The 17,762-nt window shown below is 45.3% G+C and overlaps 1 protein-coding gene across 6 annotated transcripts in view; it reads left to right on the forward strand.

The window, feature by feature from the left end:
• The window catches only part of LOC121602015 (collagen alpha chain CG42342-like), an 83,485-nt gene that overhangs the window by 29,015 nt on the left and 36,708 nt on the right, over positions 1-17,762 (forward strand). For 5 of the 6 annotated variants that reach the window (XM_041930792.1, XM_041930816.1, XM_041930800.1 and 2 more), the window contains exons 2-4: positions 9,868-9,947; positions 14,463-14,498; positions 15,023-15,058. In XM_041930792.1, coding sequence (XP_041786726.1) covers positions 9,868-9,947; positions 14,463-14,498; positions 15,023-15,058 — 152 coding nt within the window. The remainder of the gene's footprint in view (positions 1-9,867; positions 9,948-14,462; positions 14,499-15,022; positions 15,059-17,762) is intronic. The other variant, XM_041930807.1, reaches the window with a different exon arrangement.

Raw genomic sequence — 17,762 nt, forward strand, 5'->3', positions numbered from 1 at the left:
CTTGGCATCATGCCTTCCAAAGAGGGCTAGAATGGAGATTGGAAACAGGGACAGGGAACGTTCTCCAAGCTCTTTGAGGGTAAACTTGAGCCAAACGAAAACAACCGGAGCAACCTGAGGCCGCAACGCCAAGCCGTGTGACGATTTTGTGCTGTGTGTGTATGGCTATTAAATTTCATTGATCGCTTCATCGTACGCCGTTACGCCACCGTGACACACTTATTACGCATTGCACTGGCATACGAGCTAACTTTTTCCACGACAGCTCTACCACCTCATAAAATTAGAATACACCCCGGTTGTACAAAAAGGCGGCTAAAAGTTTCGATTTGTAGGGGAGGAAAACTAATTTCTCCCATTGATGTGGATGAAACCGAAGCAATTGATGGACCGGCTTTAAGACGACAGGACAGAGTCTTTGTCGGTTTAGGGCACGGCAGTAGTTAAACAAGTTTTTGTACAGTTCTTTCACGTACCCGCACTTGGGCACCTTATCGTGAACCTCGCTCGAAACTACTCCTTATCGAAAAGGGGCTGGCAGAGTGACGCTGGTATGGAACAGTCCATCGGTTTAAGGTCGGCAAAGTTGGACGAATGGAAGCGGATACTTTAACCACCCGCTCGTCTGCCTCCCGGTGCGCACGGGTGATGGGTCAGGGAAAAGTTTAATGACTCATGCGCTTGAAGCATAAATTATGCCACCATATTACTGTGCCGGCAGGTAAGGGGTGCAGCACGGTAAGACAGTGGGCAAGGTGGCATCGGTGTTGGATTCGTCACACTTATTACCAATTCATGACATGTTCGTGGTGAGTAGACGTTGATGAGTTGCCGCGCGGTAATAGGATGGCGGGCCGTACCGCCCTTCCTAGATGTGAGAAAATTGAGAAAATTTCGCTTTTCCCGCGCTCGAGTTCTTTGAAGCACCTTTCTATCGCTGTTCTTCAAAACACATACATACACACACCCAGCGCAATGCTCGCTGACGCAGTGAAATAGGCTTACATTTACATTCACGTACGTGTGATGCTGATTTTGGACTACAGCGGAATGCGGAAATGAGGGGTGGAAGAGGGAAGGGAAGCGGTAAAAAATAGTGCCAAAAAGGGGCGTTGCTGGGCTTGAGAATGCAGAGGGAGAGAGATTTCAGCGCCTATTTAACACTGTTTCGGAAGAAAACTTGCTTCCCTGTGCTTGCTGAGTTGAATTCCAAGCGTCGTTAGAGGGGCGTAAAAAAGAATTATTAGTTCAATACGGCAAACGCTGGGAACGTGAACCGAATCGGAATGTGCCGCTTTGCTTCAGAGTTTTGCTCTTGGCCTCTTGGTCCGACACACCGACTGGAGTGACTGGCGTCTAGTATCAGTGGAAGCATCCACCGACACGGCAACCACCTTTGAACGAATTCAATAACGATTAATCCATATGATTCTACCTCTGACAGGCGTGTTATTTTTGTTGTCCTTTTTTCCACTTTAACACAGAGCACAAAAAAAGAAACGGAGCAGATTCCTTGGGGACATTCTGACAGTCCCAAGATTCGGATGGATTTTCCAAAAGTCGACAACGTTGACACGCCAACACTCGTTGACAACTACTCGCCGGAACGTGACAATATTTCGGAATTTATTATTTCCTTCCCCGTTCCTGCTGATGGTAGTAAAGGACCACACACATACTAGCTCAAAACCTGCTTCCCAATCAGTGTCATTCAACGGGAGTGTCGTAGCCACCCGAACCCAACCAAGGGATGCGAAGAGAAGCGTGAGCAAATTCCCACTGGGGGAAGGATGCCAAAGATGAACGGCAGGAAGTCAACTTCGAACCATGGTTCCGATAATAAAATCAAACTGTATTGGAAAAACATTCCCTTTGCCGCAGCCTCTGTTCTTCCTAAAGCTGGACCCCCACTGGAATCATCGCCCTTTGGAAAAGCTGTGCCTTCGTTCGCATTTGTGCTGATGCCCCTGCCTGCTGCTCCTACTGCTGTCTCACGGTATAATTCGAGTGGTTCGACCGTGCTGAAGACAAACACTTCGCCACCCCGTCAGAAGTTTGGTTCAATTTTGTGGTTGGAAAGAGATTTATGTGATTTTTTTTGCGACTGTGTTTGTGCGCTCCCTTCGTCCCGGATTTGCGAAAGCATCGGCAGGGAAAGTTCGGCCGCTAGTGAACTCCACACAGCAATGTTCACCTCCACCACCTTCCACCTGCAAACGGTGAAGACGGAAAGCCTCTGCATTGTAACTGCGAATCCTTACCCGGAGTGAACGTTTGTTGGCCCACACAACCGTGTTGTAATCCAATGATGGCTGGGGCCCCGGTACCGTGGCCAAAAAATCTCGTTTGAGCGAAAAAGTTTTACCCATCGAGCGCAAAACGACTGAATTAACCAATTCAGATCAACGGATTTCACTTGCTTTCGCTCGTTTTCCCCAACTTTGACGAAGGACGAAGAAGGCTCAAGGGAGTTGATCGCACGAGACGGGGGGGTAACATTGAGCAATGCTAAGCATTTGCCACGTTTTCTTACTGTACAGTGGTATGTTGTTGATCGAACTAAAGGACATAAATCGATATCAAAAAGGTTATTTAAAGCCATTTGAAATAACAAAAAAGTATGTAACACTACACAACGGTAAGATGGTATTTTTTTTTTTTTTGAAAGTTGTTTACTGACCTTCAACAGATTATACAATATTCATTTTGCGTGTAATTCAAACGTACCAAAATTGACAAGGATAGAATATTTTACTGTAAACGTAAAATATGGCTACAAATAGAAAACAAAAAAATAGCAAAAATATAATCCTTTACATAATTTCAACAAACTTATGTTTTAGAAACCTTTATTTTTCCTAAAATTGCAAGAAGAACAGTTTCTATACTCCAGCTCAGTAAATTTTATTTATAAAACAGCTCCAATAAGACCAATGCCACTACACTTTCTCCTTGGTACAATTTGACCAGTTCGCCTCATTTTCCTTCCCTGTGTGGTATGTGCGCGCACACAGTTTGACAAATGCCCATGGGGAGCGATAGGAAGCAGCAATGCAAGAAGAAACTTTCAAGAACGAGAGTAACAAACAATATTCCGCTGATGAGGATAAAGCGGTTAAATTAGTTTGCTCTTTGCGAGTTTCCTCCGTTATGTTGTGCCGTTGTGTTGTGGTAAAGGCGCGCCATTTCGTGCCAACTGGCCCGGATGGAACCTGCTTCTCTGCATAGCGGTTGCGGTTTTCGGGCAGGTTGGGAGCGACTTTTCCATGCCACTCCCCGGGTTGCCCGGTTTCTTGGTCGATGCAGACCGTCGTGCCAGTCCCCGGCACCGATCGACCACGCGAACGAAGAATGTGTTGTAAATCTAATTGTCCTGATAATCGTTAATTGATCCCGGGAGAGATTACGCAGTCGGAGCATTATTCGTTTGCTGGTTGTTTGTGCTGCTTTTGGGTTTTCTTTGGTGAGCAGTGAATGGAACGGACCGTATTCGTCGTAATGCTTCACCTTCTGCCTTCCCTTTGGGCTGCATTGTTGGGGTTTGGGTCAAACGGTGCGCAACTCGCATGACACCATCGTCGTCTTGGCGCGTTTATTAATACCCAAGTTTGCAACGCGGAAAACAACGCGTATTCCCCCCGGGCTGGTGGTTCGGGGTAACGTTCTTTACAGGCAAACGGCAGTCAGTGCCGGTGACGACAACGATTACAACGGCGACAACATACGGACGCGACGGCGACGTACCACCGCCAAAAACGCTCCACTGCCCCAGGGCCGTGCAGCCTTCGCTGAGCGCTGAATGAAGAAATATTTTATTACTTAGCAGATAATTACAAACATGCTTCGGATTCCATAATGCCAAAGGGCTAACGACACGCAAGGGCAGCTCGCGTAGCACGATACAGCCAGAATATATGAACCCGCTGCGACATTCCACCGGGCCGAAATGAACTCTCCCCAGCACATCGTTTTTAGTGCGAAAACTTTCACTTTACCTCGTGGGGTAAGCATTTAGTTATGGTTAGAGTTGCGTTTGAGAAGAATGGTTTATTTTTATCATAAGATCCTTGCGGCAGAGCGCGAATGTGAGAGTTAGGTGGGCCAGAATTTTATCGCATTTTCGCGTTCGCGCTAGAAAAGCACAACTTTCCAGAAGTTGTCTTTTATGGCGTTTTCCGAGATTTGCTGAATGATGGTGAAATTGTGTATTACTTCGCTTTGCACCTTCCCTCACAGCGTGCCCGTGGGAGAGGGACCATCATCCTATCATATATGAGTCTGAAAGATAAATAAACCCATTATCGAGGTACTTCCGAGGGCAGATTTATGTGCCTCAAATGGGAAGCACTTACTGGGACAGAGAGGAACGAAGAGGGCATATAAACATTCCACCTAAAGAGCCTTCTTCGCAGCATCCAAAACAATAGCACCGACCGTATCATTAACCCTTGAGTTGTCTGCGCTGCTCCTTTAGGTCCCGGAAGCCACCTCGTACCGTGAGAATGTCTTCCAGCACACGCTACAGTCCTTTTGTTATCCTCTATCGCACTCCAGGCACGCTTAAGTAGGACATTTGAATGATTATCTCGTCGGCTGGTGCGTGTGTTTCATTTTCCACTCATTTTCTCGCTAACGATGCTTTCCGAAGAGCTTCGCGAGGGCCCATTCCTATCGCCCACTCACGAGCGCGCCGGAGGTGGGTTCGCACACCCACCAGAATAAGAGTGTCTGCTCCATAGTGCTCCGGTTTTTATGGCCGACTTTCCCGGTTCGCCCCCGGTTGGATGCTTTCCCTCCCTTTTTGTTTTGCTCGGAACCATTCTGAATGATGTTTCGGCCGTAAACTGCCAGCACAAGAGACTCATTAGAAATTATAACAGAGCACTCCACTTTGGCGGAAGTGTCTCCTGTTATGGGGTGTGGTAGGTTTCAAGTGTCAATTGCACACCACAAGCGTTCCCGGTCTCATCCCCACGCTCGCATTGGCGTCGCTGCTAAACGGGACTCGTGCCCACGCTCGGAACTGTGGCAGGAAAGGCATTATTACAGCACACAATTTATGAACGTTCGAATCGCAACTTGTTCCGGTGGACGATGTTTATTGCACGCTTCCGATTGATCCAATCGCAGCGCTCAATGAGGCGGATTAAGCATCTGCAAGGGAGCCTGCTCGAAGATTGGTTGCGTCGCGTGGCCACACTGTCGTAAATCGCTGAAGCAAACTTCGCAGCAACTTTTTGGCTGCTTGGACAGCAACTCAGCACCGCCAAGCCAAGAACGTCAATGGTGCGTGAAAAAGCGAACCAATTTTCCGTCCACAAATCTCCACGATCGTTCTGATCGGCTGCAGAGTGTGGTGGGAGGGAGGGAGTGGCTTTGTTGCCGCCACCCAAGTTGCCCTAAACCGGCGGGATGTATCTTTCGACATCTGCATAATCTCAATCAAATAAATCTACATTTCGACTGTCGTCTGGCAATGTGCGGAGTGGTGTGTTACGCTCCTCTCGCCTCTTACTGTCCCGTCCACAGCGGGTGCGATTTTTTGCGCCTCATTTCCAACCAGCTCCAGCGTGAAGGAATGGTATTCAAGGCGGAATGATTTACTTAATACACGCTCTCGCTCCACCAAGAGCAGCCTACCCTCGGTGTGGTGGGCTGATCTCTGGTGGCGTTTCCCTGCAACGTTTTTGCTGAACCGTTTGTGAGTGAGTGTGTGTGCATGTGAAGGCTCGCTTTTAACCTCTAGCGCTCTTTTATTCGGGCAGAAAATGTGGAACAAAGTCAGTGCCAGCAGGGGTTTGCCAGCCAGCGAAAAGAATGAAAATCAAATGCGAAGCGAAGCCTTGGCGCTGCTGGAAGGCGCTTGATTGAATCTTGAAGATACGTTGGATCTGCTACAGTGGAGCGAAGAATGACGGTAGGCAACATGGGATTGCCATTTTTACGGGCGCAAAGAACGATTCAGGAATGCGGTAGGTAGCGAAAAGGCAAGGTGATCTAGAAACATCCATTTCTGGTTACAGGGAAGCAACGTCTTAGTACAACAGAATTGCCTTTTTATTTAAATTATTACGATCATAAGGGGCTGATACACTGAGCTTAAAGGGGTTTCCCTAAAGTAAGGCAGCATCGTAAAATGTAAACTCGTATTTGCATGCATATCCGCGCGATACGGGCAATACACTCTAGACCAGCATCGCTCAAACATAATAAAAAGTGTATTTGATTTATGTTTGGCAAACATACCAATCTTCCATCCTCACTGCACCGCACCACACTGTTTGCACAGGACGGAGGCGTACGGGCCTTCAATTTCTTCCTAGAAGCAGCATCGCAGTAGGCCTTTTATTTTAGGCACTTTAAAGCTCAGCTCACCTAAAGACATTTGTTGCGTGGGCATCATCATCATCATCATCACCGTGCGATGCTGCCTACGATCGATTCGTGCAGAACCGTTCGTAACCGTTGTTCTGGGGCTGAAATCGGGTTGCTGTGTTTAGGTGCATCGAAAATTGCCGCTCGTTGTCGCCGCTCGGCCAGAGTTTGAGTGCCAATTTCAGCCACCTGACCCCTGACCCACCTTCCTGAGCAGCAAACTGAGGCAAAAGACAGAAATATTGCTTTCGGGCGGGCGATGGCACCGAATTGGACATGCTGAACCGAAGATTGATGGGGCTCGATTTTTCATCATTTCCATTTGCGGCCAAATCGGAAAAAGCGGTTTGGTGCTGATACCCGAAAGGGAAACCGCTGCCGAAGCAATTTCCTCCGAAATGGACGTGGAGGTGCAAGATCTTTTGTCGCTCGTTCGATTGTGTCGTCCATTTGAATCTTTACGATATTTGCGTCCCTTCCAGCGCCTCACACAATCAAACGGTAAATGTGCAGAGTAGAGCGTATGGGGTTTTCCACTGTTTTTTGCTTTTTTCACATTTTAGGAACCTTACTTTTTTGTTTCATTCTTTTTTTCGCATAAAAAAGGAAACTTTGACACCCGCAGCAGAGCAGTGGCCGATGCCGAGGTACGGGGTGGAAGACTGCACCCGCGTGAGGTGCTACTTTATTGGGCGAATTTTTATCGACAGTTTTTCGATGTTTGTCTGCCCGATTGCAACCTTGCCCGATAATTTATTGCCGTACGAAACGAAGCGCGCCACGCAACTGCTGTTACGCTTATCCCAGCTCGGAAGGCTCGTTCGTGCTAGCCGGAAGGCTCGACAGCACATTACCAAGGGCAGCAGCAGCAGCAGCAGCACAAAAAAGACGGCATAACATTCTCAGCGAGGGATCAGATGCGACCGGTGGAATGCGCCATTGTGTTGGTGAAATAATGATGTTACGCAAAATGTGTTTTCCTTTCCAAGCATTCCACGCCCGGGCCCGGATTTTCGCGCAGTAAATGATGTTTCCCCACTTCCCCTTACGCTTCGGTCGCAATTTTGGGCAATTGCTGGAATTATTACAAAATTATTTATGAGCCTAATGGAAAGGCCAATGCTGGGGATAAAAGGAGGTACTTGTTAAGCTTCTGAAAATGCTCCCTCGGCTGTGGAGGTCTGGTGGAAAATTTAGGTCGTTTTGAAATGGCTTTTTAGGATGCGAGCTGAGCGAATTTCAGTTGATTTTTAATGATGTGCCGAATTCCTACCGATTCTGATTGCTAATTTCACACGAAAAGCTCAATTTAACAGGCGTCATTCGTTATGTAAAAACAGTAAAACATCAATTAGGCAGGGATTGATCAACCGACGGACTGATTATGCTTCAATCTAAATAATTTAATAATATATAAGGCAGCTGTTTTTGTGTAATTTTTTTACAAGCTTTCTTTACCTTATTTCTCTATTAGATTAACACTTATCCCAAAAATAAGCAAAATTATGTGTCTTTCTAAATATATTTTCCTTGGATTATTGATTATGGATTATTTTAATTAAATGTAAGTTTAATTCAGTTTCATTAAATTTCATTCATTGTAAAAATGGTTTGAATATTTTCAAATTTGGTAAACAACGTCGTATACACGTTTTCTGTAAGCATGAAATAATTTTTGTTAAACAACAATCTTCCACTATGTATTTCCATGGTTTTTTTTCTAGAATTATCTCAATATGGTTTGTTGAAATCACAACATATGAAGTATGCGTTTGCAATAATCAAACCATCGTTGCTATTTTACTATTCTTTTCAAGTTCTGTACCTGCTATCTCGAGAACCCAGCTAACAAATATCGAATCACTTAATGCGCGCAATGTGATAAACTTTGAAAGCGTTTCATTGTCGTCGCTGTCTTCGCGCAATCCCTTGCCCATCATCACCGTTACTCTGGGACAGCCGCTTTATCCGTAATTTATCCGCCGGTGCAGTTTGACATCCACCGTCGTACATACATTCGTTCCGCCCAACAACTCTGGTCCGCCCAAGTAGCTTGAACCGACCTAATGCGGGTATAGATGAAAAATGCTTATCGCAAAAACCGTTCCACTAATGGTGCACAATCAACAAATTCAGTCGACAGCTGGTGAGGAAAGTTTGGTACGCGTACCTCGGCCCGCCGGTCCCTGAGATGGTTTCTGTTATCCGGCACCGTGGGTACGTGAAGCGAAAGGTGTTGGAAGAAAAGTTGCACCTTTTTTTCGTCTGCAAAGCACCACCATTTCACCTACGAAACCGCAATGACGGTCAGACAACGACGGCTGTTCATGTCGAAACAAAATTGCACGGCAAAACTTTTTTGTTCGACGCACGCAGAACCAAGAGCCCGCCGCCATTATTTGTCTCCTAACAGGGTGCGAAGAGTGGCAAAGTTTCGGTCTCGGAGGAAAGGCCGGCACGCCAAGTGTTTCTTTTTACGGTTGCACAAACAAAAACAAGCGAATTTGCCGCGCCCAGCCCGTCGCGGATCACTGCAGATGCGCGATATGACGTTGGGTCGGAAAATAAAGGCAATTTTCTTGTGCTGCCACGGGAAGGTAAATCAAGCACCCTGGCTTCGGTTATGAGCGCGCGGACGAATAATGGGTAACTTTCGAGGCTGCCAAGCGGCTATCAACAGTTGTAACACTCCATCAACGTTAGGAGAGTTGATGGTAAATGTAGACCATTTGGCACACAGATACACACAGGAGCCTCCTCGCGGGAATTTAACTTTAGCCAACGTACTTTATACTTACTCTTATACTTAACTCTGCTCCTAGTTTTAGCATTTAATGGGATAAGACCGTACGGTAGCGCACTGTGCTGAAAACAAGAAGGAAAAAAATACATTGGCACGCTTTACTCCATCCTGTGAGTCCACGCCAAGCAGGCTTTTTGGGGCCAATTCCACCAGCTTGCCCCTACTGTGGTTGTTTCGGAAACGTCTCTCTAGTGATTTAGCGAAATTAAATTAAAATCTTCTTCCGCTCGCATTGACGCACGGCTGCCACTTCTTGAGCAGGTCCACGAGTCGACCCACCGGCACGAGTCGCTCGAGGCGTGGTTGGAATGGAAAGTTGCCGCTTTTAATAAGGCACATCCCTTTTATACCTAATTCCCGGTGCGAACGCACTCTACGCCAGAAGAAAGCTTTGCACACCGCTGGCGACGATGATGTTGATGGTAATTTAATCAAATTAAGGCACTTTTCTCCCAGATCTCTCCATCCCTTTCCTACTCTTGTTTTGCATACGGATGTGCCACACGCACGAAACTTCCGGAACGGAACTTTCAGATTCGGGTCAAGCTTTAATGCTCTACTAGTTTGTCCACAGCCTACGCACACACCGACGCAAGAGACTCGCCGTCAAATTCATCTAGTGCTCTGACCGAACAAAATAAAACGCCCATTTTCACATCATCTCTATCATTTTCTGTGTCTCATTTCAGGACCCCCCGGACCACCTGGACCGCCAGGCAAAAGAGGGAAGCGGGGCAAAAAGGGCGACCCGGGCGATCCGGGCGTGGAGGTAAGCTTTCATTTGTAGCATATGTCCGGCTCTCGTGTCCTCTCTCTCTCTCTCTCTCTCTCTCTCTCTCTCTGAAGCCTCAATATCCAACGATCCATGCTCGCCCAGTATTCGTCAAGATCAAAAAACCACTTTTCACAGCACATCCAGCAGGAGGAAGTGTCTGGCGGGACAGGAATTTTCGGACACCAGGTTGACTGACGGATGATGCGGAGGACGCATCGCAGACGCAGAGGAAATCGTTTCCGCTCGCTCTCGTACCGACGCACCAACGAAAAGTGACGGCGAACAATTTGTCTTTTGTGGTGCAGCAGAAACGGGCAGCATGGTCTTGGTCTTATCTTCACGCCTGCGGGTGCGCATGTGAACCGCCTCGAGTAATTAATTATAGTAAATTACACGGTCGTTTGTTATTTTAACCCCCCGCGGATCTACCGACTGCGCCGACTTTTCCGAAACTCTGGTGACCGACCGGCGCACCGGTCGCACGATTAGAGTAGTGACCTCTCGTCCGTTCGCATAGCGTACGATGAAAAGTGAGGCTGATAAAAAATATCTCTCCATCACTTCCTGCGGATTCGGTGTCACAGATACGATGGTCTTTACGTTTTGTTTGATAATTTACTGTCGGCGATCAAGAATGCTGTTGTTTTGTTGTGTTTTATCTCGATTTGATTGAGGTTCATTTGGAATAAACTTATAAGGAGGAGCTTCGTATAGTGTTGGTAGAAGCGAATCTTGATAAGCGATGTAGAAGCAGCTACTGGTGCTACTGCATTTGTATCATTACACAAATGGTGTTTCTTAAGCTTTTGTTAAATTACAGATGTTAAGGTACGAGTTGGACTGGTTCTAGACGATATTAGTTAACACTTTGGTATTTATTTGATTAAGCCGGTCTTATGGTACAGTCGTCAACTCGTACGACTTAACAACATGCCCGTCTTGGGTTCAAGCCCCAACTAGACCGCGCCGCCATATGTAGGACTGACTATTCTGCTATGGGGGGTAATCCAAAAGTCACTGAAAGCCAACCTCATAAGTGGTACAGGCAGGCCTTGACCGGCAACGGTTGTTGAGCCAAAAAGAAGGAGAAGAAGAAGAAGAAGATTTATTTGATTGATTGATCTGAGCGGGTTTAGGCAATGCGAAAAACATTAGGAGATAGTCATCAATCAGGTAACGAAAATTAGAATATTTTTATATAAAAATATTTAATTTTCGATCATATACTATCATCTCCTATACCTCCTAGGAACATCTCCTTTACCTCTTTTATCCTTTTCCTGTCGACCAGTGGCGGATTTAGGGTATCGGGGTCCTAGGCGATACAGGTTTTACCAAATCTCTTTCAAATGTAAACATTATTATTCACCGCGTGCAAGATGTGTATCCACATCAATCTGACATTTCATTTCCATCAAAGTTATTTTTAATTTCATCAGCATGATTTTCAGCACGCCTCAAGCTGGATTAAGTTTGACAGTTCTTTGTTGTGTGTTGAAAATCATGTGTAAACACTGAAATTGCATTTTAAATTTTCATGCAATATGACACCGAATCCTGTTCAAACAATCTAAAAATCGAAATTCTGTCGAACATCAAATTTTCGTTTTGATTTTAGTGTACATAAACATTAAAATACAAATTAATCAACAAGAATATCAGTGAATAGGTACATTTAATCTTAACATTCCTTTTGCTTGGTGAAATAGGGTTTAGTCATGACAATAAAGGTCAAATAAATTCCAAAAATAAAAATCCAAAAATCCATCGACGATCGTTCAAAAAAACGTTCGACACCAATTTTATACCAGAATTAGATTACACACAACTAAAATCCTGTTTACCGAAGTCACCCGTACCTTCAAAGCTGGAGCATGTGTGGCGTTCTTGTCCTAATGCTTGTAAAACCCATCAATTACAACTCTAAAACTAACGCACTCTATTCACAAGTCTCGTTGCTACCTTGGCGATAGTCAGTGTGCGATAGGAAAGTTTTCCAAATAGTTTCAACCTTCGCCATTTGGGTTAGATGTGCATTTCCAGACCGGTGTAGTATTTATTCAAACTTGCACCCGACATTTTCTTCCCCCATTTACTCTCCGCTCGAAAAAGATAGTGAATATTGCTTGCCTTACAATCAAAAAGCTGAGAACTCCCTTGAGGAAGGTCATCCAAGGATACGGTTTCCACCTGTCGTCCAGAACAGACGAGTACGAAAAGCAAACAAAACTTTTGTAATTCTATCATCTGTTAAACAAGTTGCCAACTTTTCTGCATTCCTGTACACTTGCCGATGACACACACGGTGTCTCGGGTGTTTGGTGTTGTTGTCTGAGCAAACTTCCACCCTCGGGCAGGATTCACTTCGGATCGGATGCAGGGTTCGCTACATTCCGGGCTTAAGATGTTCTGGCGGTTTCTCTCCGGGTGATGGCCAGCGGAATCGTTGGGAGAGTAGTCCTCCCGATTGTGGGATGCTTTTATTATGCACTCTGGAAAAACTCATCAAATCTCTTGGCTCTGGCAGGCAGATAAGGGATAGTAGATCTGTCCTCTCCCTGGCTTGCGGTGTCGTTCAGTGGCGCAAAAGTGTTGCGATGAGCACTTTGCTTCCCAAGTAATATGCATCGGTTCAATGTTTTTGAAAGCTACTTTCACCGCCCGCACGCTACTGTCGTGTTGAGTGGCGTCTTTCAGCACTGAATGTTCTACTTCGCTGGGAGAAGGAGAGGGGGTGTGGGTGAATAAGCAAGAATCGCATTGCCCCGTCGTTGCTTCAAGCGCACTGTCCACTGCCCGCCCAAAGCCATTGGCCATCGATGGAACGTGGTTGGCTGGTGGTTGGTCTGAAAGCTCTCACTAAAGCACACCACTGCCCAAGGAACGTTCCCAGCTGGATGGAAGCAACGAACTCGGCAAGACATTTCAACTCATGAAAAGGTTATGGCCGGACCGGGGCGTCTTCTTTCTGCTGAGCGAAGCGCAAACCGCAACGGCGACAAGCAAGCAGCGTGCCGAAGGATCGGGGACCGGAAGCGGATGTTGAAACTTTTATTAGCTAGCTCAACCGTAACCCGATCCGTGCGGCAGGGAATGAGAACGAGCCAGGCAAAGCACCGTGGCTCGCCTCCACCATTGTGGGTACACTCGTTCCCTTCACCCTGCGTGGACGTATTCGCATACGAGCAGGAACATCATCGGGGAACTATTTACTGGCTGCAGTGAACCATGCATCACTAAGTCGAATGAATCTGAACATGCAGGATGGCACAGAAGCGCACGGCGTCTAATATCTCGTGTCGGTAATGCCCGTGCTGCATGAATCATAAAGCCAAATGATTGCATTGCATTTTGGGCTGTATTCTTTTGGTTGTGTTGATGAGCTGTTTTGTAAGGAGAGACTTGCGGATTAGATGACTGGGAACGGGCAGAACATGAAGAGCTCCGGGCGAATATAGCAAACGGAATGCAACAGCCTGTCGACAGATAATCCTAAGCTCAGCTTGTTTGAATTGCGGTTCCGACGTAGATGAAATGCTCAAACCCACCGGCAACCGAGAGAACTGGTGCTGGTTTCATGAAGTGTGGCTAATTCGTCTTGCCAGCACTTGAACGACGGCTGTGAATTGTGCTAAGGATACCGTTTTCGTTACAGAGTGCTTCCTGCAAATACGATACATTCGATGGTTTCAGTTACAATGCATGCGAAAAGCGTGTTACATACATCACGACGCATACATCATCTAAACGAGACAGTCGTTCAATTCATTACCTTTCTGAAGCGAACAATTAATTCTTTGATAGAGAAATTCATCCTAATCTAGTTTTGAATGGCTAATGTACTGTTAAAATCTCTTAACTGATAAATCCCATTCAGAGGACCATCACTAATCAATGTATGATTAAAAGTCCACTGTTTCTGTTTGGTTGCCTTATAGGGCATGTGAGGTTTTTGAAACGATCTTCAACATTGTATGCAATAAAAATGATCAAGGATTTTCTGTTCTTACTGCATTCTTTTGCATTGCTGCATTTTAAATCTGGTTCATCGTACGATAACTGAAACCTTCAGATTACGGTCAGACTCAACTTTCATGGCGCCCGGCATCAAGATGATCACGTTCCGCTTTGTTATTGACTCAACTATCAATTCATTTCAGGCTGCAAACAGGTCAGCTGGACGTATTTTTATTGTTTTATAACTGGAAGTTTCTCCGTTTCGAAAAGATGCGGCGATGAATTGATTGATTGTACCGGTTTAATCACTTTGAGGAACGTTTCCCTCACATTCGGGCGAATTCAGTGTGTACCGGCTGCCGTCTGTAACGATTGAACCGAATCACTGAAACACATGACGCATTCGAAAGCTTATAATGGTGTGCTGTTATATGTCTTTTTTTACGCTACAAAATAACAAAACACTTTAATGTTGTCTGTTTAACAAGCAAATTAATCAATTCCATTCGCAATTTTCTCACTTTCTCTGTGTTTCTCTGTATTCATTCGCAGGGTCCCACCGGTCCACCGGGCAAAAACGGACTACCGGTAAGTGCTTGCGTACGCGTGCATGGTGCAGAATGTCAGGATACAGGAAAATGCAGGCAAATTAATTTTCACAAATCATAATTGCTTGACCTCGCTTCAAGCACGAGGATGCATTGCATCGCGATACATTAAATTAAATATTTTTCTTGCTTGAAATGAATGTGCTATGGTGTAGAATTCAACTCCGACACCTCATATTCGGTATGCACGGCACGTTAAAATCTATCTCTGCGTTTAATGAGGAAAATCTTCAACGAGTTGCCATATTTAAAATAAATTCCGCATAATTAGTCATTCTTTTATCAAACCTGAAACGAAATTGATTTTTTAAGCTTTTACCATTACCAAAACTATACAATAAATGTCTCAGGTAATACTTTTTTTAAAGACATCAAAACGCCTTTGTTATACTGAATGAGTATTTAAATAGGAATAGAACGTATATTGATCCACATTTACCATTGTTTGCACGCCATTTTGCATGTACATCAATGCCGATGCATCTCCTTCATCTGCGCCAACAGGGAATTCGAGGACCCAAAGGCGATCGAGGACTAATGGTAAGAATGATTTAACACTCCATTAATATAAGTTATCCATTTGATATAAGTTATTTAAAAAAATCCTCTGCTCTTGTAATAAGTTCCGACATCTACTCATTCGAAGCCAAACTAAATCTTCACTATTCAGCAAAAAAACATCGCATCTAATACGACCGTAATACTACTCGATTTGTTTGTGCATGCTAATGCTCAATTTAAAAACGAAAAGTATTTACAGCAACGGCACCCGAGATTGACACGTCCAGATCCCTGGTCGGAGAATGCCCTAAATTTATCTCCGCTCTAGTTCCGTGTTCCCACGGCGCGTGATGTTTACCTTGGGCGGTTTCTAACGCGCGCGCGCACACACTGGCATTCGAATGGTTTATTTATTGTTATGGTGAATGATTTCAAAACAATCACTATCCATCCCGTGATCGCACTCGATTGATCGAACGATCGATCAACGACGGTTCGAAATGGTTTCAACGCTCAGGATGCATCCTCGACCGTCGGAACTTTCGATTTCGCCTTCGTTTGTTTGAAACGAACGCTAAAAACAACAAAACTCAGTGTGTATGTGTGTGAAATACGTTTTACAATTCGAGCGAGTCGGGTGTACATGGTTAGATTGGTTTAGATGGTGGGAACTAAATGATTATGGATCTAGAGCGGGCCTACATGCTGTTGTTTATGAACGCGGTTTAGGTGTACCGAACCTTTTTAAGAGACCACAGCCAAAACGTGCTCTCCACAGTAAACTCCATTCGGGCCATTCGCATTTAATATCGGAAATGAAACTTACTTCCCTAGCATCGATTAGCCCAGAGTCAGCAGTTCATGCATATATCGCATCTCCAGCGACGCATAAGTAAACAAGGAATAATTGTTATCCTTGGATGGATTACAGTACGGTGCTGTCGGTACTGTGCGTCGGTATACTGCATAAGATACGCCTGGAAAAGGGCAGCAAAGGGAGAACAATTTATTATCAACTTATCGGGTCCAATCGCTGGCGGCCAATTGACGGGGGCCGGACCGTCGGAAGCTTCCCTGCGATATTGTGGTCAAGATTACGAAACAACCATGTCTCGCGGGAAAATTACAACCACTGCAATCGTAAATTAGCTGCGCCGTCGATGGAGCACTCGCCCCATTTGCATCGCCGATCGTTACAGTCGTGTCAAGGGAATGCGCTAGTGTGAGAAAAAGCCAAACCAAACGCAGCATGTTGTCGAAGCGGAAGTCTTTACCTCTAACTTTACTATTTCGTGCGTTGCATTTGTGACTCTCGTGGACGATGTGGTGCCCTTGTGGCAAAGCCATCCCAATCAATCGCTCAACGCCGAAGTCAATCGAATCGGGCAATCAGTCTCAATTTCAATCACTCACTCACTAGCGTCCGTACACGGAACATGCTGGCAACTGCATGAGGCGTTGGTTCTATCGAACGCCCTCGGGCCATGTGTAGCGCGAAAAGCCACAGCTGGAGCTCTGGACGGACCGTTCGAATCGTAACAGTGACAGACGACCAATGCGCACGTACCTTTTCGCTGTTTTGAAAGTCATCCTTTGACGAATGGCCAGTTACGTGAGTGACCGTGTGGGTTCATTTTTGCCCTCTTCCTCTCACGGCTAATGGACAGTGGCCTGATCGGTTTTGCCAAATGAAGCAGCTACACCCTCGGTAATTGAATCTGCGTCGAAGGGTAAGATTTATTTCGCTCGATCCTTGCAGGGCTTCAAAGGAACCCAGGCCGTGGTGCTAGTTTGATGCAAATTTCCGTGCAACTTCGGTGCGTTGTGGTCATTTCGGGAAGCCGGGCATCGATCGCCATACGCTTTCCATCTTAGAATTCGCTTTAAATCGAGCAATTTATTGGCGGATTTTTTCGATGAAATATTGAAGTGAAATGGTTTCTGGTCGATTCGGATCACACCGGTTCGTTTAAGGCCGAAACCTACGTTTCACTGTTTGTTCAATAGTTGAAAATGTCCTATTCATTCCTAAAACCGTGCTCATATTTGTTCTTAAGAATGGTGATCAATTTATTAGGAGGTTTTTAGTATTAGTTTACAGTAAACTAAATTAATCAACTTGATTCTCATACAAAAAATATGGTTTTGTAGCAAATAATGACAAAAATGGACAAACGGCAACTCACTTTGGCTGAATACGTTCTGACAGCATTTAAATTGACTTATGCCTAATTTTCTGAATAAATAAACATTTCTTTAAGTTTCCATATACATGTGTACACATTGGCTTTAACTGTAAACAACAACTTGATACGAAAATAGTGAAAGCTCTAATAAGCAAAAGCTGCAAAATACCACAAATAGAACCGATTAAGTGCCATTGCAATTGGCCAGATATTGGTAACAATATCCTACATAGTAGAACAACACTCTGCTGTCTCCATGATAGCGCTTATCTCAACACCGAACAGCTCTTGCCAGCTGGTCGCAACATTTTGCCGCAGCCAACTATTCTGTAAGCAATATTGATGATGGTAAAAGTTTTGCACCAAACGACGCAATATCAATCCTGGACGCGCGCGTTCGTCGCACTTTACCCAGCACTGTAACCTGACCGGGTAACGGCTGCACGTTTGTGGCAAATAAAAGAATGCGGAGACAACTTTGCGGTCCACACAAATTTATTTTTCCACCGCTGGGAGTAGGAGATAGTGTTGCTGCAGTAAAAACGAAAAACACTTCC

Source organism: Anopheles merus, chromosome 2R (genome assembly GCF_017562075.2).
Source record: "Anopheles merus strain MAF chromosome 2R, AmerM5.1, whole genome shotgun sequence".
In the NCBI taxonomy this organism is placed as follows: Eukaryota; Metazoa; Arthropoda; class Insecta; order Diptera; family Culicidae; genus Anopheles; species Anopheles merus.